The 21,099-nt window shown below is 57.4% G+C and overlaps 9 protein-coding genes across 9 annotated transcripts; 4 read left to right on the forward strand and 5 right to left on the reverse strand.

The window, feature by feature from the left end:
- Positions 1–855: 855 nt before the first annotated feature.
- Positions 856–2,613, forward strand: PSEUBRA_002963 (Major facilitator superfamily; the record flags this gene model as incomplete). The annotated part of the gene is made up of 1 exon (XM_016437329.1): positions 856–2,613. One exon carries the CDS (start codon positions 856–858, stop codon positions 2,611–2,613), a length of 1,758 nt encoding a protein of 585 aa, XP_016292834.1.
- Positions 2,614–2,833: 220 nt separating this feature from the next.
- Positions 2,834–6,586, reverse strand: PSEUBRA_002964 (Acyltransferase 3; the record flags this gene model as incomplete). Its single annotated transcript, XM_016437352.1, has 1 exon — positions 2,834–6,586. The coding sequence occupies one exon, from the start codon at positions 6,584–6,586 to the stop codon at positions 2,834–2,836; it is 3,753 nt and encodes a 1,250-aa protein (XP_016292835.1).
- A 3,224-nt stretch (positions 6,587–9,810) lies between these two features.
- On the forward strand, positions 9,811–11,319 carry PSEUBRA_002965 (uncharacterized protein; the record flags this gene model as incomplete). Its single annotated transcript, XM_016437332.1, has 1 exon — positions 9,811–11,319. One exon carries the CDS (start codon positions 9,811–9,813, stop codon positions 11,317–11,319), a length of 1,509 nt encoding a protein of 502 aa, XP_016292836.1.
- Positions 11,320–11,456: 137 nt separating this feature from the next.
- On the reverse strand, positions 11,457–12,512 carry PSEUBRA_002966 (CoA-binding; the record flags this gene model as incomplete). The annotated part of the gene is made up of 1 exon (XM_016437364.2): positions 11,457–12,512. One exon carries the CDS (start codon positions 12,510–12,512, stop codon positions 11,457–11,459), a length of 1,056 nt encoding a protein of 351 aa, XP_016292837.2.
- A 751-nt stretch (positions 12,513–13,263) lies between these two features.
- On the forward strand, positions 13,264–14,430 carry PSEUBRA_002967 (ATP-citrate lyase/succinyl-CoA ligase; the record flags this gene model as incomplete). The annotated part of the gene is made up of 1 exon (XM_016437342.2): positions 13,264–14,430. The coding sequence occupies one exon, from the start codon at positions 13,264–13,266 to the stop codon at positions 14,428–14,430; it is 1,167 nt and encodes a 388-aa protein (XP_016292838.2).
- A 59-nt stretch (positions 14,431–14,489) lies between these two features.
- On the reverse strand, positions 14,490–15,212 carry PSEUBRA_002968 (Peptidase C12, ubiquitin carboxyl-terminal hydrolase; the record flags this gene model as incomplete). The annotated part of the gene is made up of 1 exon (XM_016437361.1): positions 14,490–15,212. One exon carries the CDS (start codon positions 15,210–15,212, stop codon positions 14,490–14,492), a length of 723 nt encoding a protein of 240 aa, XP_016292839.1.
- Positions 15,213–15,486: 274 nt separating this feature from the next.
- On the forward strand, positions 15,487–16,062 carry PSEUBRA_002969 (Mediator complex, subunit Med10; the record flags this gene model as incomplete). The annotated part of the gene is made up of 1 exon (XM_016437336.1): positions 15,487–16,062. The coding sequence occupies one exon, from the start codon at positions 15,487–15,489 to the stop codon at positions 16,060–16,062; it is 576 nt and encodes a 191-aa protein (XP_016292840.1).
- Positions 16,063–16,256: 194 nt separating this feature from the next.
- On the reverse strand, positions 16,257–17,756 carry PSEUBRA_002970 (protein of unknown function DUF2236; the record flags this gene model as incomplete). The annotated part of the gene is made up of 1 exon (XM_016437358.1): positions 16,257–17,756. One exon carries the CDS (start codon positions 17,754–17,756, stop codon positions 16,257–16,259), a length of 1,500 nt encoding a protein of 499 aa, XP_016292841.1.
- An 822-nt stretch (positions 17,757–18,578) lies between these two features.
- On the reverse strand, positions 18,579–19,691 carry PSEUBRA_002971 (Transcription factor CBF/NF-Y/archaeal histone; the record flags this gene model as incomplete). Its single annotated transcript, XM_016437365.2, has 1 exon — positions 18,579–19,691. The coding sequence occupies one exon, from the start codon at positions 19,689–19,691 to the stop codon at positions 18,579–18,581; it is 1,113 nt and encodes a 370-aa protein (XP_016292842.2).
- Between the last annotated feature and the right edge of the window lie 1,408 nt (positions 19,692–21,099).

Genomic DNA, 21,099 nt, shown 5'->3' on the forward strand with positions numbered 1-21,099 from the left:
AATTAGCAGCATATGCAACATATACTATGCCATCTCTGTTTATGACCGCTCAAGACCCCGAATCTTGAGCGGCGGCGGGTTCATCATGGGGAAGCTCGAACGCACAATCTCACAGTGTTCTATCTTCGGCACAATTCGGGCCATGGTCGCCTATCCGGATCCTGTCGGGCCGGTCGCACCGGATAGGATCCGTTCGACAAGGATTGGATCACAGCCCTCGCCGTCGTATCGCGCGGACCAGTTCATATCGTTGTGACATGAGGTGAAGCTGTTTTGAGTCTATCGCCCGGTTGTCGTGACTAGCACGCTTTATTCGACCGGGACGAGACGAAGAAGGCCGGTTACGTGATGGCGTTCCGGTCAGAGAGGATCTGCACCGAAAGTTTGGAAAATCCAGGATCAAAATTCAGCCCACGATTTTTCTTTAGCCGGATCGGCTGTTCTTGACAGGAGCTGCCGTTGCATCACCGGCAGTGGAAACTTTCACGCCGACCTTCCTCTGACTCGTCCTCGGGTAATGGTGTCGATTGCCAGATCTGTCGTGGGCATGCTTCCGAGGTAGTGTTAGTGCCCACCTGTCAAAGAACATGTGATGCAATCGACTGCGATACTCTGCGTGGCGAGTGAAATGAGCGGCATCGGCAGAACCTTGGGGCGTGGTCGGTCAGAGATATCGCCTGCCGACGGTCGTGTGGTCGCCGGCAAGCGGCTGACGCAAGGTCCGTATGTCACAAAGGTTGTCTGATGATCCGAGACCCTGCAGAGTCGATCCCGAGTTTCGTCTGACTTGCCTGCTTTCCCTTCCTTGACATTGTACTACCATCTCGCAGCTATTCTCTACGCTCCCCGAGCATCATGTCCGCGTCCTCGACAATACGCGATCACCACGAGCCATCAGATCCGAGCGATGAGACCGCTGTAGCCACGCCGATCGATCAATCAGGAGCGCCAACGCGCGTCAACTCGCTCGACATGCTCGCGTCGGAAAGCTTGCTCGCCAAGTTGCACGCTCAGGTGGAAAAAGGGGACTCTACCGCCATCGCAGAGTACGAGAAGCTCGCTCATCTCCACAAGTTGCCGTCACACGAGCATCTCAAGCATCACGATGACCGTGTCGGGCCAGCCGCGTTGGAGGAAGGGCAATCGTCTCCAAGTGCGAGCGATGCAGAGAAACAGGGCGATGAGCAGGAGCATATGCCAGAGGTCATGCTGACGGAAGACGAGGATCCTACAAACTGGACAGTTCGTCGGAAGTGGATCACAACGGCCCTGGTCTCCTGTCTCTACTTAAACGCCACTCTCACCTCCTCGATCGGCACGGGAGCGACTGCACAGTACATCCACCAGTTCTCCATCTCACACGAGGTCGCGGCACTCGTCCTGTCCATCTACATGATCGGCTTCTGCATCGGCCCTCCGCTGTGGGCTCCCCTTTCCGAACTGTATGGACGCCTCATCGTCAACTACATCTCCGTTCCCGGCTACTTCTTCTTCAACATAGGATGCGCTCTCGCTCCCAACCTCACCACTCTGCTCGTTTGCCGTTTTCTCGTCGGTCTTTTTGCTGCTGCACCTCAGGCCAACTCCGGAGGGACGGTCTCTGATATTTGGATCGATCGAGCTCGTCTGTGGCCTATGTTCACATATTCGCTCTCGGCCTTCATGGGTCCTACGCTCGGCCCGCTTGTGGGTGGCTTCATCGCGGGCAGCGATGTCGATTCCCAAAGATGGAGATGGATCTACTGGCTTCTGTGTCTGCTATCGGTGGTGTCGATGGCATTGGTGCTCGTCATCCAGAAAGAGTCGTACGCTCCGGTTCTGCTCAGGCGCAAAGCAGAGCGTCTCCGTGCAGAGACGGGCCGAAAGGACATCCTGGCACCAGGCGAGACACTCGGAGAGGACGGAGCTGTTGCGCCTATCTCTATCTCAGAGATTCTGCGTGTCTATGTTGGCCGGCCCTTCCACATGCTGTTCACCGAGGCCCCGCTGATGTACGCTACTCTGTGGACATCGTTCTGCTACGCCATCATCTTCATGTTCTTCGAAGCATACCCAGTTGTCTTCTCTGGAACGTACGGCTTCAACGCTGGCGAAGTCGGGCTTGCCTTCCTCGCCATTGGTCTCGGCATCGCCCTCTCCGCTCCCATCGTCGGCTGGTTCAACAAGCGCTCTCTCGCAGCACGCATCGCTGCCGGCGGCAAGCCCGTCCCCGAATCTCGTCTTCCGCAAGTCGCACTCTCAGCACCGCTCTTCGCCATTGGGTTCTTCTGGTTCGGCTGGACGGCTCGCGCTTCGATTCACTGGATCGTACCCATCCTCGCCGGTCTGCCCATCGGCATCTCGCTCATGCTCGCCTTCAACTCGCTGGCAACGTATGCGGCGGAATGCTACCACATCTACACCGCATCGGCGCTCGCGGCCATGGCGTTCTCGCGGTGCCTCTTCGCCATCTTTGTGCCCTTGTTCGGCAGGCAGATGTTCGAGGGACTGGGTCCTGGGTGGGCGTCCACCATCCTGGCTTTCGTCTCGATCGCCGCTATCCCTGTGCCATTCGTCTTCTTGAAGTATGGAAAGGCCATTCGGCAGAGGAGCAAGATGTGCATCAACGCTTGAACCATCGCATACCGCAGTCATCTTTCGCATTTTGTATACTACGCATTGGTTCGCTCTAATCTACACTCATCAATTCATCATCACTCTTCGACCGCCAAAATCATGCTCACGTATTAGTCCAGACACATTGACACAGAGGAGGTTCGCAAGATCGAAAAATGCATTGACACTGAAAGAAGCTCGATACAGGTTCTGAACACTAGGGGGTATAAAAAGCGCATCAGGCGCCGGCGCGACGACCGAGGTTGCCGGAGGTAGCACGCCAGAAGGCCTTGGATGCGATGATGCCCCAGTACTCGAAGGTGTAGGTGAAAGCGATGCAGAAGACGGTCAACAAGATGTAGCAGGTGACAAAGACGACCATGACGGTAGCAAAGTAGTTGATGCCGGCGGTGAGCATGTGGACGCACAACCAGGAGCCCCAGGTCCAGAAGATGATGCCGTGCAGCAAGAAGTAGGCCATCGAGTGCTTTCCGAGGAAAGACCAGATACGGAGCTTGAACACCTGGCGGAAGGCCTGCGAGTGGTCGGCGAGGATGAAGATCGACATGACGAAGAACCAGGCCGAAGTTCGGGGACGTTGGTACTTGTAGCCGACATCGTTGTTCCACTCGTTGGGGCGGGAGTTGTAGAAGTTGGGGTGGACACCGACCTCCCACGTGTCGAAGTTCTCGGCGGGCGCACCGGGGATGTACATGAGCCACTCCTGAACGCAGCACGCGAGGAAGAAGCCCCAGGCGATCGACTTGCCCTTAAGCGCGAATCGTTGACGGACACGCTCCGGGATGCGAAGCAGCTTGGCATACGCCTTGGGCAAGAGCGGAATCCCCATCTCGCCCCACTTGCGGTACTTGAGGTTGATGTCCAGATCGGCGATCACGAGACCGGCCATGAAGTAGAGATCCCACGTCTGGGCGTACCACGAGAGAAGGATGCACAGGAAGTAGAAGAAGAAGCGCTTCCAGGTGGTCTTGATCTCGTGGGCAAAGACGGCGCAGAGCATACACGTCCAGGCACCCTGCACGATAACGGGGATGGTCCACAGCACACCGGTGGCGTAGCGCGTGACGAGCGCCGGCTGATCGGGAGGACCGGCGAACCAGAGCGCGATGAACGAGTTGAGGAAGTCGAGCACGTTGTCGTAGTTCTGGAAGTAAGACCAGGTGGACCAGGTGAGCGAGTTGGACGGGGCCACCCACTTGTACGCGCCGACGTCGATCATCATGTAGTTGCACAGCACGGCGCCGACACATGGAATGATGAGACGCGGCATACGACGCACCGAGTTGTCGGCCAGCGACTGAACGCCGCCCTTGACGAGATAGCGCGAACCCATGGTACGCGAGGGGAGCACGAAGAAGATACCCAGCACCAGACCCGCGTTGATGACGATGGGCCCAAAGAGCATGCGGATCCACAGCTCAAAGTAGTGGTAGTGGTGAGGACCGTAGTGGTTGGCCATCGAGTTCCAGAACATGAGGATAAAGTGGCCGAGCGAGACGAAGAGACAGGCGAAACCACGCATGCCGTCGAGGTAGTCGATACGCGCGTCACCCGCCGCGGTCTTCATGCCGTCGCCGGTGATGAAGAACCAGCCGTAGACGCGCTGGTAGATGATGGTGAAGAACGAGTGGCCGTTGTTGGGCGCGGGCACGACGACGGTCGAGAGACGACGCGCGGCGTTCTTGTCACCCATCGCCGGCTGAGCGAGCTGTCCAATGGCCAGATCGACACCGACGCTCTTACGCTTGTTCCACTGGATGATGCGCGGCTGCGTGTCCCAGTTGATGTTGACCGAGGAAGAGTAGCCGTGACTAGCACCGACGCCCGTCTGGTTGCCACCGCCCGAGCCAGTGTAGTTGAGCAACGAGGCGGTCGAGTGGTTGGCCGAGTGGAGACCCAGCCCGCCGGTGGAAGAGGCAAACTTGGGAGCGACATAGGGCAGGCTGACGTTGCTGCTGCTGTCCTGGAGGTAGCGCTGCGTACGAGCGGCATCGTGCGAGTGCGTGGGCACCTGGATGTCCGACTCGTAGCTGTCGAAACGGCTAAAGTCGGGTCGAACAGGCGGGTAGCTGCCGTTGTTGCTGTTGCTCGAGGTAGGGCTGCTGCCACCGTCCAGCTCCTCCACCTCCTCCTGGAAGTGCTCGAAGCGAGGGCTGCCACCGACACCGTCACCGCCAGGGGTCGAGCCGTACGGAGTGTTGTGGGTCATGCGACCCGCCATCTGCTGACGCATGTTGGAGCTCTGACGTGGGAAGTTGGGACGGTTGACCAGGTTGAACTGCGCAGCACCGCGGGTGGCGCTGTTGCTGCGGACGAGGGGATCGCGGCTGGCCTCGTTGCCACTCTGCTCGTCGAAGCGCGACAGGAACGTGTTGCGAGCCGGCGGCGCAGCGTCGTCGACGTCGTGGGTGGGAACGTGCTTGTAGTCATCCATGTCATCGACGCTGGCCGTAGGCTTGATGGCGGTAGGGTCGTCAAACTGGGGCAGACCAGGCTCGCCTTCCTCCCGGTCATCTTTGTAGTCCTTGCTGCGCATGACGTCGACCGACTCCCAGAAGCGAGCGTCGTCCTCGTCAATGTCACTCTCGCCATCCGAGTCCCAGTCGTTGACCAACTCGGGAACCGCCCAGATCTGCTTGTAGGGCTTCTCAAAGTCGGCGGCAGCCTTGGAGCGGGGCGAGTCGGTGGCTTCGGAGATGTCGTCGTACTCCAGAAGAGCAGCCTGCTTCTTCTCCTCCTCCGCGGCGAGGGAAAGAGCAGCAGCCTTGCGCTTCTTCTCGGCGTCCTTGATCTTACGGATGTAAAGACCGTGGACGAGGGTGATGATGAGCACAGTGAGGAAGAAGAGCTCGATGACGACGGCCCAGATGGGGACCTTGAACTTGTCCTTCTTGGGCTTGAACTGCTCGGTGGCAGCCAAGTCGAAGGGGGTGCTTGTCCTGAGCGTGGGGTCCTCGGTGCTGCAGACCGGCTTGGCGGACGAAGCAGCAGCAGCACACTGCGAGACGAACTGGTCGTGACGCTCGATGCGCGACGAGTTGAAGAAGAAGCGCGTGTACATGACACGGGCAACGTTGGGCTCGTAGGTGGGAGGACCCTGCGACGAGGAAGGCTCACCATTGGCCCATGCCTGGAGAGATACAGGCGCGGGAGTGGTGGGCAGGTTCCTGGTGTTCTGACCCTTCTTGAACTCGAAGAAGCCCACGGACCTGTTCGCGGCGTTGTTCTTGTACTGGATGACGGTCTCGTTGAGCCATTCCATGCGGTGCTCGAGGAAGTCGGTCGAGTTGGTCTGGGTGAAGTTCTGGAAGTAGGTGAGGTTGTTCGTCACCGGGCTGTCATCCCACCTGGCAGCGGCAAAGGACCAGCCAAGCGTCGAGTTGGGCATGTAGTCGTGGGTGAGGATGTTGACGTGCATGCGCTCCGAGTCGTTGTAGGCGACGGTAAACTCGAATCCGGAGCCGTAGCCTTTGTCCGATCCGGGAATGGGGTTGATGAAGGGAGGCTTGATGTTGGCACGGAAGGAGCCGTAGAGGATATCGCGACGTCGGGTGACGATGGTGGAGCCGTTGACAACGTGGGTCTTTTGGTTGGCGGGCGAGACCTCCATAGCGATACCCTCGGACGAGGTGCGGTTGTCAATGTACGTGGTGTTGTAGCTGACTGCACTGAGATAGGTGGCACCAAACGACTCCTCGTAAGGATTGATGTGGTTGCCGACCGCAGACCAGGTCTGCTGGCCATCGCCCGTGTCGCCGACAATCTCGTTTCCGTTGGGCTTGGGCGACTTGGCGGGGTTCATGACAATGTCATCGAGACCGGTCTCGTTGAAGAAGGAGAAAGCGGCATCGGTCCAGAGATGGTTGGTGGAAGGATCCAAGTAACCACACTCGCAGTCTGCCTTAACGCCGAGGTTGATGCTGGACAGGGCCAGGACGGCGGTGGTGAAAAGAGCGATTGCCTTGACCATTTTGATGCGAGGAAAGGGGGGAGGAACGGGAGAACAAGGAGGACTTGAGTGGATGCTCGCACAGCGAGATCTACTCGGTGAAAGAGTGTGAGGTGAAACCGCCGCTTGAAGTGCAAGTCTCGAGAGATCGGAGCGCAGTCCGTCTGATGTGGTTGATGCAACGAGCTAGGGTTGAAAAGCGAGATGCGGTCGTCTGCCTGTGCAAAGCCTATGCTTGCTGTACGCCGTACGAACAGGAAGCAAAGATGGCCGTGGCGGCGAAGGCGACGTTCTTGAGAGACGTTGGATGATGGTGTGCAAAGGGTGAAACCGAGATGCTGTGGAAGGAAGAGGTATGGGAATATATGAGATCTGGCACGGGCGGCTCAAGATGGCAGACTGGACGAGTCGAGAACGTCGAGCAGCGATAAGCGCAGTCTCAGTCAGCGCCGTCGGCGACTGAGGAAGGCAAAGTAGAATCAAGGTCCGGACAAAGGCACGACAGGCGCACCGACGGGTGCAAGCAGGGCGCTGTCGAACCGGAAGCAGACGTTGTACTGCCGAAGACAGACAAGGCGGCTCACCGCCGTGAGGCGAGTGTCAGTGCCTTGCCATAGGTGAGCGAGGAGCTTAAGCGTCGTACCACTGCAGCTGGGAGCGAAAGAGAAGGTGAGACACATGCGGAAGGAGGAGCTTGAACAAAGGGGGTATGGCGGGCTTTGGGTGTCTGACAAGACGACAAAAGAACCCGTTCGCAAACGGACAGCTATCAAGCTGCATGCGATACCGCGCTCTGCAGCCGAGGTGTCGGGTTGACAAAATCATAAGTAAAAAAAAAGGAAAATGGAAAAGAAATTTGGGCTAGGTCGGAGGCCTAAAAACAAAAGTCGGCCCTTGGACTCGGTTGGCGCTCACCTTCATCCGCAAGCAGACAGACGTTCGTCTTGATCGCTGGGCCTCATGTGGGCCTGCTTTCGACGAGAGGGAGACGCGGTCACTTGCACTTGGCACATGAGACCAACAAGCGTGACGGTCTTTCAGAAGGATCAAGGTAGAGTTGAACACGGGACAGATGGTCTGGACGCCAAATGGGAATAGAGTTGTCGCAAGTGGGCTTTGCTGGTCGGGGCGTCAAAATGGATGCAAGAACGCGGGAGATGAGAATCAGAGGCACCGAAGCCAAGTTGCACAGACTCGTAGGCTGACCATATTGAAACATGGCGGAAGGCGGAGTTGGATGAAAGGCGCCTTTTCATCCTGAGTCCACCCGCTTGCTGAAAGCACAGATCTTCTGGAAGCTCCGCTTCAACTGGGTCTGCAGATCCTGACCTCTGCAAGACGTTGGTGGAGCTACTGAGCTTGAGACTGACCATCCCATCTTTCATCCACAAGAGTCTGTCAGACGGTGAAGTCAGCGGCTTGTCATCGCAGGCTTAGGCTTCGAGAATGTTTCGAATCTCAACGACAAGTCAAGCGAGATGACGAGCGACAGCGCTGGACGAGCAGGAGACATGGAGAGCATGAAGGTGGGCCAAGGCTTGATGGTAGCTGCGCAAGCCAGTTGCTGCTGTCAACAATGGGAATAGCCGAGTGTCCAAGAGGGCGCCATGTTTTGGTCTGGACCGTATGGTGGCTGGGACCGTCGTACTGGCCTTCGCTTCCATGCAAGCATGCGAGCCACACAGTAAGGCGGCTAACGTGGCGAGACCGTTGACAGCCACGTCCAACCAAGATCTAATCTGTCAGCCTTTTGCTTTTATTTTTCTTAGCGGCATTCGGCTTTGTTTCAGTCCGTTTTTTAGATTCGCCGCGCCGCATTCGGGTCATGGAATGGCAATTTTAGCATCTCGAAGCTCTTCGCCCCTTTCTTCTTCCGTAAGGCCATATCGGGCGACGAGCTCTGGCTCAGGCCAAGAGATGCTCCGGTGAACACGTGTGAGAAGTCGACACCGAGAGCGAAGATCCCTTGTTGATTGAGCAAGCAAGGAAGAAAGCCCGATCAGTGGTATTCCATTTCCTATCCGAAACATGGTCGCGCTCCTCTGCTAGCGCCATCCTAGCCGCCCCCTCGCAGATGATGTCTCACTTTTGTACCACTAGTCCCTCTTGGGAGGCCGTTGACGATCGGTCCCTTCGTGTTCGGCTGGCAACGCCTTGATCGGAGAAATGTGCTCAACTCGATCCTTTGCATCCTCTCCCGACAAGTCGTGGCTGCCTCGCTTGTATTCTATTGCTTTCATCTCACCAATTCAGCCACCGCCGTCAGAAATAAATCGTCGCAGCCGTTGCCATGTTTCTGGTCTGTCAAGGTCACCACCATGCTGCTTTCATCGGCAGCCGCTCACCACAGCGGGGCGCTGCCGTGACGGCCTTTGGTCTTGTTGGTCATGGAGCCGCTCTGTGGGGAAGCAGGTCTAGATGTGTAGATCATCAAGGGGTTTTTCCAATTTATCGCGGATAAGAAACAATAAAAGGCGCGGAACCTGAAAAATAAAAATAGGAGATCGACGTTGGGCACTGGAGCGCCTCTTGCTCTTGGGCATTCCAGGCCAGTCTCGCTCTGAGACCAAACCGACGCCGCATACGGCTTTTTTCCGTTTCTTTTTTATTTATCGTGATAATTTTTCATCTTTCTCAGGCTTGACCGCCTTGTGCTGCTTGTGACAGTTGTGGGCTGGACCATTCACCTGTCAGCCTCAGCCGACACTGTGCCCACCAGAGGGAGAGACGGATGAGACTCTGTTCTTTCGGCATTCGAGGCTCCCGTAATCTTCTTCCGCAAGCAGTATGCTGTCTGTCCCATTCCAAGTCACTGAAAGTGTCGGGAGAGCTTTGATTGTAGTCGAGCCATTTGGCGCCCCTTGAGACATACTTTCTGATAGCGCCGCATGCTCGCTCTCACGTCCTCTGTCGGTATTCACGTCTAGGACTGCGACAGGAAGCGGTTTCAGAGACTAGCGACTCATCTGACTGAGCACCGCTCGTATCTGTCAAAAGGTCCATACCCTCAACGATAGCTTGCTGTCTGGTCCTTCTCGAATCAGCACGACTTTCCAGAGCTTTGCCTCGTCCCCATAAGCGCTCAACTTGCCTTTCTTCCACCAACAACATATACCCGATCAACGCGCTCCTCCGAGGTCCATCTCGACACCGCCTTCCGCTCAGACCCCAAGCTTCTCCTTTGCAGGCGGCAAGTCGATCCTGAATACGCAAGACAGGCTTAGACGACCATACGAACAAGCAAGATGGCGGGCTCTTCGTTCAGCAAGCTCATCCGCCAAGCTTCGGCTTGGTATTACGGCTGGACGCCCATGATCATGCTCGTCTGCTACAGCATGCTTTCCTTCTTCTTCTACCTCCTCATTCCGGCGGGTCTTCACCGAGCTCTCTGGTACACGCTCGTAGCCCTGCAGACCTTCACTGCGCTCTCCGTCTCCACCGAGGCCATGCAGAGTATCCGACCCTCGATCAACGCACGCAAGGCATGGCGCCACGCACAGGTGCACGGCTTCAAGCTCGAGGAGGGCCAGGAGTGGCCCCTTATCGATGTCGTGCTGGTCGCCTACCTCCCCAACGAGCAGGAGATTATCATGCGCCAGGTCAAGTACGCCCTTCGCGAGCTCAACTACCCTGCTAATCGTATGACCATCAACGTTTGCTACAACACGCCTTACCCCATCGAGCCCGTCGAGACTGAGCTGCGCGACCTCGCCAAGGAGCGCTCCAACCTCCGCATCGTCAAGGTCCCCAAGTCCACCTCCAAGGCCGACAACATCAACCACTTCCTCACGCTCGAGTCCAAGGGAGAAATCATCACGCTCTACGATACCGACCACTACCCTGAACCCGATGCGCTCCGCTGGGTGGCCAAACGCTTCATGCAGGGTGGTGTCGATATCATCCAGGGACGATGCTGTATCTACAACTACTCGGAGACGTTCATGACTCGTCTGATTGCCTCCGAGTTCGATCTCATCTACGGTGTCATGCACTCGGGTCGTGCCGAAATCCAGGGCTACGGTTTCTTCGGTGGCTCCAACGGTCACTGGAACGCTTCGCTCCTCCGCACGCTCGGTATGCAGAAACACATGTTGACCGAGGATATCGATTCGTCGATGCGCGCCATCATCTCCGGTGCTCGTATCGAGTACGACCTCAAGGTGCTCTCGTACGAACTGGCTCCCGAGACGCTCCCTGCTCTGGTCAAGCAGCGTCTGCGTTGGGCCCAGGGCTGGACCCAGGTGGCCTTCCGTCATGCTCTGCCTTCGATCCGTCGTGGTGCCTACTCGGACAACAATGGCTGGCGTTCGCGCTATGGTCTCTTCCAGCTTCTGCTCTACCGCGAGTTCTACTTCTACATCAACTCGCAGCTCGTCTTTATGCTTGCGTCTGGTATCTGCTACAACATCCCCACACAGGGTCTGCAGCGCTACTTTGAGGACTTCGGCGGTTACGCGCTCTCCATGTTCGCCCTCGCCGCCAACTTGATCTGTCTTTTCATCACGATCTGCATCCAGGCCAGGAACAGGAGTCATTTCACCGGCATGGGAGGCATCTGGCTGTTTGCTGCTTGCACCCCAATCTGGTACTCGGTCACCTCGCTCATGGCCATCTTCTGCCACTTCCGAGAGTTCATCAAGTTCGAGAAGTGGAACCCCACGGCGAGGTCGAGCGGCGGCTCCAAGACCAACACCCAGGCCAACACCATGGCCAACTCGAGGGTCGGCTCCAACACCAACAGTATCGTTGCGTGATCCGTCCTTCTGCTTTGCTTTGTTACACCCCATAGCTTTCTCGGTTCCTATAGTTTGTTTGCATTGGAATCCACAGGTGGTTCTTTAACTTCCATTGAATGTGATCCGGTCGTGTGAGTATCGTCTTGAGATCCTCCTCATGCCTTGACTCCATATTTGTCCATCTCCTCCTTGATGAGCTTTCCAACGTCCGCGATCGCATCTGCCATGCGAATGCCGACATCTTGCCACATGCGCTTCTTCTCCACCGCGCTGCTCGTATCGTCCCTCCAGATGGCGCCTGCATGGCCAAACATCTGACCGGGTGGCGTATTGAGCCCAGCAATGAACCCCACGATGGGCTTGACAAACCTTCCCTCGCCGTCCCCTTGCTGCCTGTACTTGGACTTGGGATCGTTCAGCAGCTCGTACACCTCCTCCTCCATGGTGCCACCGATCTCTCCCGCGAGCACAATGGCCTTCGTGTCCTCATCTTCGAACAGAAATTGCAGTGCTTCCACGGTCCTTGTTCCGGGATAGAAGTCTCCTCCTAGTCCCAAAATGTACGATTGGCCCAGGCCCTTTGTTGCGTACGCAGCCTCGTAGCTGAGCGTGCCGGATCGAGACGCAATGCCCACCGGTCCCGGAGCGCACGTGATCATGGGGGCGATGCCCATCCTGCATCCCCTGGGATTGCAGTACCCCGGACTGTTGGCACCGACCAAACGACTCTTGGACTGCCCATGCAACGCTTCCATGACTCGGAACTGGTCTTTGACAGGCACACCTTCGGCGACGCTCACAATGAGGGGGATTTCGCACCGAATCGCCTCGATGATCGCATCCGCCGCGAGCGCAGGCGGGACAAACACGGAAGTGGCATCCACCCGAATGCCGGCATCCAAGACTTCGCGGACAGAATTGAATACGGGCCGCCCACCAAGATGCGTGCTGCCACCCTTACCGGGTGAGACGCCAGCAACAACGTTCGTGCCCATGTCAAGCGAGATTTGGGTGTGAACAGTGGATGCTTTGCCGGTGAAACCTTGGACGATGACGTTCGAATGTGGGCCAGCGGCGAGATTGGAAATCGTGTCCGAGTAGCTGGTCCGGATGGAGGTCGTTGCGAAGGCTCGCCGCGAGGTGGTGAGGGGGTTTGAGGGTGTACGTGCGACCAGAGCGGTGCGTATCGCTCGACTGCTGTCTCTGAGCATCATGGCGGAGACTGTGTAGCTTCCTGCCCTCCGAGAGGCGTGGTGGGGATGAGGTGACAAAAGAAGACCTTGCTGTGTTGTGATCTGTCGAGGTTGAGGACACAATCAAGGATGTTTGTCAAGGGCCTGACTGTCTGGTGTACGTGGGACCGGCAACTTTGGACTGACAAGCTCGACACAGCTACTCTTGATGATGTTCGCCAACGAAGCTGCGGACTCGACGACCGGTAGCGGCGAGATGAAGTGCGGCGTTTAGAAATGGCTTCTTTCATGAGGCGTCCGCAGTGTTCCCGTCTTGTGAGGTGCAAAGGTCTATTTGGCGTTGGGTCGTGCGAGGCGGCGTTGCGGGGTACAGTGGCGGGCGCTTCATCTTCCGCTCCCAGGATTGCGGTTCAAAACCGTGACGGCTTCTTGCGTTGGGGTGCAAGGCTTGTGCGTCGTAAACCCGCACCGCCGGTGACGTTTAGCGCGATTTATCCCCGCACAGACGCTGCGTCGAACGTCGAAATCTTGTCAAAGTGTGGGGGAAGGACAATGTCCGACCAAGACCGCCATCGCTCATTCTGGCATCGATCTTGTCTAGATACAGCAGCATCATTAGCTGGCTTGGAAGGCAAAGGCGCACGTTGCAAGCATCCGCGAACCACTTGGAACGCCTGCAAAGAAGCGAACCCGACGCCATCCTCGATCCTGCTCCCATCATCAGGCTCTCAGGATACATCATCCGCTCACGGCTTCGAGAATCACAAGTATGCTATCAAGAGCAACGGCACGAACGGCGCTGGCAGTGCCGCGCTGGTCAAGTACGCGCTTCATTCTCCGCCCAGCACCCATCCTCCATCGTCGCGACTTCCACCTCGAGTCAAAAGACATCCCATCCTTCCTCGCGAAAGCCGGCGCCGAACTTCCATCATCCATCGCCGTCGATTCTTCATCTGTCAGCGGGAGCAAGGAAGGCGTAGCGGTGCTCATCTCGGCGGATCGCGATCCACAGGCTTCCTGGCCGGGCAAGGTCTCGCACACGGGCAAGTTCTACGGGCCCAGCATTCTCTCTGCGCCTGTCTCATCGCTGGCCTCGCTCGACCCAACGTTCTTCGGCCAGGGCGGCCTGGGCCTGCTCAAGCTACGCCGCACGTCTCCCACATCCATTGCTCATGCAGCAGTTCGATCCAATACGCCTTCCATACCCAGTGTGGACCTCGATGCTCTCTCGCATGGCCTATCGAAAGAAGCGCACACCGTGATCAACGCCATGTGGCGCATCTTTGATGAGCTCGAGGGTCTATGGTTCAGCTTCACCCTCGTTCCCTCTTCCACGGGCCTATCGATCGTCTCGCCGTACATGGAGTTTGACGACTTTGCCGTCCGACGTCAGCCGCTGCTCAAGCCCTACTTCGCGTCGAGACCGCGCAATGCCAACTCTGCGCGTGCCGAAGACGGTGGGTTGTTCTACGTCAAGCTCTCGGACGTTTCCTCTCCCACGCCTACCGTCGAAGGCAAGGTGCTGCCAGAAGGCAACGTGGGTTGCTTTGGCTACGGTGCAGGCAACGCGATGGCCACCATGGACGGGTTGAACGTGGCAGGTGGTCGACCGGCCAACTTCCTCGATGGCGGTGGTGGAGCAAATCGCGTCAATGCAAAGCTCGCCGTCGAGACGCTCAACAGAGACCCGGCGGTCAAGGCTATCTTTGTCAACACGTTCGGCGGGATCACCCGAACAGACATTGTCTCGCAGGGCATCATCGATGCGGTCAAGGACGACAAGATTGAAAAGCCCATCGTGGTGAGGCTCAAGGGAACGGGGAGTGAGGAGGCCGCAAAGGTGCTCAAGAACTCCGGATTGGAGTTTGCTTTTCATGACGACTTTAATGCTGCTGCTGCGCACGCGGTTAAGGCTGCCAACCAGGGACATCTGTGATGATACATACATTGCATTTGCAAATCCTGAACAGCGATCCTGAGTGAAAGAGCGAGAACCTAGTCGAAAGAGGGTCCCAGCGCAATGAGGTTGAAGTTGACCTCCTCTGGATTGAGCGCCATGTAGTTGTCCTTGACAAACTCGACCGCCACAGGCAAGAGGTCTTCCTGACTTTCGACCTTCTTGCCTCTCCTCAGCGGACCCTTCCTACCTCCTGATCCGTCGAGCTCGACCAGCTCGCCATCTTGGCTCCGGACAAAGCACACAAAGTGGAGCAGCACATTGTCGAGATCCTCGGGTGCCTGGCTCTGCCCTTGGCTCGCCGTCGTCTCGTGTGCCGTCTGGAGCTCTTTCGAGTTCACCAGGATGTCTGCCCTTTCGTCTGCATCATCTGTCGTTCTTGCCTTCTTGAAGAGTGTATCCAGTGGTGAATCGGGCTTGATGGACGATGTTGCGGTTGAGTTGGCGAGCGCATGAAGCAGCCCGATCGTACCACACGCATTTCCGATGGTTTGCTTGAACCAGAGGATGTCAGAGCCGGCAGCGGCGGGAGAGGCGGCTTCGTTCTCCTGCTGACGCAGCGCCTCCATCGAGGGCGTGATGGGGAAGAGGAGCAGAACAGCTGCGACCGGTTGCGGGACCATGGCGAGCAAGTCAGGGTCCGTGCCGTAGATGTCGTGGAAGGCGTACTTGGACGTGTCGAGGCCCATGGACGAGCACCAGCTGGTGAAAAGTTCCGGGTTCGACTCCAGGGGTACCCACTTCATCCTGGTCTCGGTCATTGTTGAGGTCGGTGGGTGTGTGCGGTCGATGGTGGTAGGCAGGGAGGACGATGGTCCATGCGGACCCTGTGGCTGAGTGTGGAGGAAATAATCGATACGTGTTAGACTGGATATTGTGGAGCGGAAGTCGGACATGCGACTTGGCCGTTCAAGGACCCTGACCTTGCTCTTCTCGACACCTCCTTCATACCATTCGACCTACTTCGCAGCTCCAGCGGTCGCGAGCCCGTGACATCAGAAGCTGGAACAGGGCTCTCACAAGCTTCTTCTCACCATGTCGTCAGCAGCAGGCAACAGACGGCCGCGTCAAATCACCCCGACCTCGCCCTCCCCCTCGCCTGAGCCGCAACCTGGCACGACCAACGGCAGCACCTCTATAATCGCAACCGCGCCACCACCTCCCACCCTGCCACCAGCCTCTGCTCCCGTAACAGCCACCTCGGTCGACCCAACAGAGTCCGTCCGTGCCTCACTCGAAACGCGCGTCCGCTCGGTCGTCGACCTCCTCTACCAACTCGCCGTCTGCTCCGCCGACGTACAGGACGGTTCGCAACACCTCGTCTCGGCCAAAGTCAACGAATGCATCGCCGCACTTGCCGCACTTGATGCGACTAAGGATGACGTGCATAGGGCACATATGATGGTGCCCCAAGACGTGCTCGAGATGCTCGATACGGGCAAGAATCCGGATATCCACACGAGAAACTTTGTCAATAGGTTGGCGAGCGAGAACCAGTATAGCTTCGGTCAGCATCGGGCTGTGGAGAGGTATAAGGAGCGGTTGAGCAGTGCACTGGATGAGGCGTTCCCGGAGCTGAGGAGGGCGAAGGAGGACGTGATGGAGGAGTGAGGGATGGGGATTGGGCCGAGGCCAGTATACCCCTCCGCCATCTGGCGGATTCGGCCTCGTCGTTCGATGCAAAGAGCCATTCGCACGCATCACAACCACTGCACTTGTACATCAATCCATTAGATCAGTCCGTATCATACACGAAAGAGTCACTGCCGTGCGAACAAGCTCAGACCTCTACAAAGCGTTCTTGATCAAACCTCGAACGCCCATCGACCCTCGATCTTCCCACCGTGCAGCTTCTCCGCATTCTCAAGCACCTCCTTCCTCCCCTTCAACTCGAGACCCTTCGGCCCCATCTCTTCGAGTCTGAATCCGCCGAGGCCGTGGGTTGGCGCTGCGCCTGCCGCCTGCAACGGCAGTGTTGCTGGCATCCACCTTTGCGCCCCTCGTCTGTCCTCCTTGGCCAACAGTCCGAGTGCGATCCTCAGTTCCTCGAAGAGCCAGCCCGCGGAGCCTTTGGGGAAAGGTCGCGAGTACACCGGCTCATTTTCGTACCACGCGAGCTCCATTCGCCAGGGGGCCGGTTTGAACGTCTTTTCGCCCGAAACCGGGGAGAGGTGGCCGCCAACGGGACATGTTTTGCCGTCCGATGCACGGGCGCCGGACGCAGGGCACACAGAGGGGATGCCGTCAGAGAGAAGGGACTCGATGGAGAAGACGAGACCCTTTTCGTCGGCCGCGATGGGGATGTTGCTCAACGGCTTGGATCGGGCCAGCAGCAGGTGACGGATGAACAATGCGCGGGCGCTAAAGAGGGCGTCTTTGAAGGTGACCACCCACGAAGGGGCGAGTGGATAGCCCATCGCTTCTCGTAAACGGTCGTCCATCAGCGAGGAGACGAGGTTGCGCGCGAACCCGTGGAGGCAGGAAGGTAGCGCATACATGAGCAGGTTGGTCGTGTGGTCCGCCACCTCCTTGTTGCACTCCTGGAAACGCATGTAGTTCTTCTCGTAGGTGACACTCCATTCCATCAGCTCGTCGAGCGTTTCGGGAATGTCGGCGATTCCCATGCACCGACCGATGTGATAGAAAAGCGCGAATAGGGCTTCCTTTTCGAGTGCTGAGAGCGGACGCCATTCGTAGCGGTCGATCCATTTGGCGGGCTCGATGATGAACGTGCTGAGCGTATAGAGCAGGTCGTCGTTGGAGATCTTGCTCTTCCATCTGCCGTGCAGGTAGTTGACGCGAGCCAGAGCGATGGACGAGCGAGGATCGTGAGGGTCTTCGCCAAACAGCTCCCAGTTGTCGCCCTCGAGTTTCGTGGAGTCTGCTTCGCCGCCGTCGGGTAGATCCAGCCGAGGCACAGGATAGGTCATAAACGCCTGAATGAGTCCGGCGGTATCGACATATCTTCGACCTGCATTCTCCGCCTTGCCGAGCTGCCCGGTGTGCAGAAGGAGACTTGAGATGGTCGGGATACCGTACGTGCGGAAGAGCGCGAACTCGAGCGACTTGGTGAAGACAAAGGGAACGTCCATGGCGGCAGAAAGCCGAACGATCCGCTGAGCATCGCGAACGCCTTTGTACGAGTCGATCATACGCGGCTTGCCGGGGTCGGCACCGGTGCTGGGCAGGGCGTATCGCGTACCATAGCGCTTGTGGATGTGTTTGTAGCGGGAGAAGCGTTGGATGCGGACGCAGGCCAGGTAGACGGGCAAGAAGGCGATCGCCCAGATCTGCCAGCTGATCATGGTCTCTATGTGAGATCGGTGTCCGAGGTTGACTGCGACGAGAACGGGACGGTGGGCACGATGGTGGTTGGAAGCACAGAGAGAGAGCAGCAGGTCCTAAGCGGTCGAGTACTCATGCCGCGTGCTCCGTGCGGAGAGACAGGGTCCTTGAAATAAGCTCAAGCGAGGGGGTCCTGCAAGGGTGAGCGTGACCATGCCGATTCGGCACGCTCGGATGCAAGGTTCCGGTCGTACGCAGCTTGCGAGTGTGAGTTCTCATTCGTTTCACCATCTGCATCGACGCTGTGACTGTGACGATGGGCCATCCCCGCATCTCGACGCGCATAGATTGATGCATGAGCAGCGCCATGTTTGCCCCGCATTTCGACCCCGCTGTTCGGGTCGCTTGAGATCCTTGGCGCCCAGCTTCTCGCTACATACAAGACGTGCGGGGAAGCAATGTCATTGTGACTTGATCATCATGGTCTCGAGTGGAGAGTTCTGTCTGATAGCTCGTAAGGAGGCTGAATCTTGACTAGCTGTCGAAAGCCTGGTAAAACAGGTCGCTGGATCGGAGCAGTTTTCCTTCGTTTACTGCCACAGAGGCGGATAAAAATATGTCCAGAAATGAGGCGGCAAAATCCAACGCCCGAATCACTGAGATGACCTCTCCGCACGATCGACTCGCGTCGCCACGACTGCAGAGGGGACCACAGAGGAAGAACCAGCTTAGTTGATACACTACTGTTACATTCAACACGATACAATGGCTAGTAAGACTGGCTCGGAGAGCGAGAAGAGAGGGCACCGCAGACGAAGCTCAGCACTGTCCCTAAAGGAACACTAGAAGCCTGAAAAGGTGTGCGACCAAGCACCGCCGCTTGCACCGCCAGCCCCGATGCTGTTGGGGGTACCAGCGTTGGAAGAAGCCACATAGTCCAGAGGCGAGTGGTGATGCGAATGGTGACTGCTGATGTGATGGCCAGCGTGGTGGTGTCCATGGTGTTCGTGCGACGGTCCGCTGTGGTGGTGGCCTTGGGCTGGTGCAGGTCCGTGGTGATGCGAGTGCTGAGCGTGGTGCACATGATCCGACTGGGACGAGTGATCGTCTGCGGATGTGTCCTGGATCCAGTGGGCCATGGCGTTGCCAGGTGTGCTGCCGAGGTCAACGTGGCCAGAGGAGTGCAAGATGCTGAGCGGATCTGACTCCGCAGTAGCTGCTACAGCGTCTGTAGACAAAGAGGCATCAGGGTCGTCGTATGCAGCCGAGAAGCCGTGGAGGAGATGATCATCGTGCGATGCGACTTCATTGTGTTGTCGACTTCTGCTACTACTCGCACCCGCATTAGATCGACTGACGCCCTTGCCCTCGCCCGTCTTTTCGCGCTTGGCAGCCCCTCCTCCAGGCAACCTGCTGCTGGGAACGCTCTCGTGCCTGGGTACGATGTCGATCAAAAAGTCGAACAGGTCGGATCGACCAATGGCGCCTGCAATGTCGGATCGCTGAATTGTCCTGCGCTTGTGCTCCTCGGCGATCAGGAATGCACGGCATGTCAAATCCGAAATGAAGATCTCGCACGCCCTTGCAAAGAGGATTGGTGCTTCAGCCGAGATCATCTTGACCTGGTCATCCGACTTCATCACCTTCTTGATGCGGGCCAATGGTAGCTGACCTTGGGTTGGTAGGCCCGATTTGAAGTCGACCACGTTGCCATCCGCATCTCCGCCCTGTTCGACGAGGTCCATCTGGTATCGCCAGAAGGTGGATTGAAAGTCGTCGAGGTCTTGAGATGCATGTACGAGGGGTCCGGAAGCTGGCAGTGTCGCTGCCGCACGGCTCGAAGAGGCACCAGCACCGCCGCTACCGGTCAGATCGTGTGCTAGAGGCGAGCGATTGCCAGACTGAATGCCGCTGGTTGTTATTGAAGATGCTCGCGAGCGTTTCTTGGGCGGCATCTTGGCGGGGGCCTGGTGGTTGTGACAGTGGTGTGCTAGTGCCTGACTTGTTTGCAGTCACTGAGCTTCGTTCGCATGAACAGACACTGTTTGCCTGTATGACTTGCTGCGCGGTCTTCAGGGCTGCACTGGCGATGATCAGCGGATGTCGAGGATGCTGAAGGATGATGACGACGATGATGGGCAGGAGGACCCTTTGGATCAGCCAAAGCCTTCGGCTCAACTTCTGCAAACTTTTTGCCAGAGGAAATTTTGGGCGGAGCCTGGCTTGTCCGAGTTCCGAGAGCTTGATTAGGCCATCTTTCGCTATCTGATAGGCGTGCAGCAGGCTTGCAAATTCGGAGCATGTTAGAGCGTTATCTTGGCTGCCCTATGACCTTCAGGAGACGCAGACGTGGTCCCGAAACTTGCCGCATGATCAGGCTATCGACTGCCGGAACAGTCCGAGGTTGAAATTGCGGAGGACGATCACATGCTAGAATAAAGTTGAGCTCATAAGCGGATGAAGGTGATGACAGGAGCTGAATGACCCGGTGCGACTGAGATTTGGGAGGCTGCCTCCCGGCTCGCAGGTCCCGAAGTTGGGCAGACTGCCACGCAAGAACCGAGCTGTGACGAGCCTGCGATATCTACACAAGAGTCTTGTCGCTGTTCATCCATGGAAGCGCTCGGATGAAGCAGAGCGAGGCCATCGCACTCAGGCTTTGATCGGAATCTTGAACCCGAAAAGAAACTCAGTCGAAACCAGAAAAACAAAAAAGAATCGGGGAAAGCAGAATGACGTCGAGCTGCGCTTGCGGTAAAGCCGGAAAGCAACTTGCCGTCATCTGCCAAAGTTAGTCCGCGGATAGACTCGAGCAAACAATGAAACCTGCGGTTGACAGCAGACGCACAACAAAGGGCGGGACACCGAGATGAAGTGAAGCGATCGACATGCGTACCGCCGTTCCTCGTGTCAAAGAATTTGCGACAGAAGCGCAGCGAACGATGCCAGATGAAACGTCATCGACAGGGCGAGTGTGAGTTCGAAGCGAATGATGATGGTCTTGTCGAGATGGCGAACAAGGATGGCAAAGGCACTCGGTCTGTGGTGGCGCTGCAAGCGAGCACAAGTCGTACCACAGAAAGGGACAAGACAGAGACGGAAGCGAGCCATCGTGGATCTCTCACAGACCCGGGCTAAGCGTCGCCAAAAAAAACAGCGCTTATTCACTGCTTCAACGTGACTCAGCCTGTGGAGACATCGAGCGACTGGGAAGCAGATGGCAACCAACAGTGCAATCCCAATGGCCGAAGTTGGGTGCCTTGCAGATTACGGCTCATAGCCCGACGAAGGAGCGGAGCGTGATCTCTTTTGGCAGGCGTGTGTAGGCCGCGGAAAGAACTCGTCGTTGGCTCATCCGAGGCG

This window comes from Kalmanozyma brasiliensis (assembly GCF_000497045.1).
Source record: "Kalmanozyma brasiliensis GHG001 unplaced genomic scaffold PSEUBRA_SCAF2, whole genome shotgun sequence".
NCBI lineage: Eukaryota > Fungi > Basidiomycota > Ustilaginomycetes > Ustilaginales > Kalmanozyma > Kalmanozyma brasiliensis.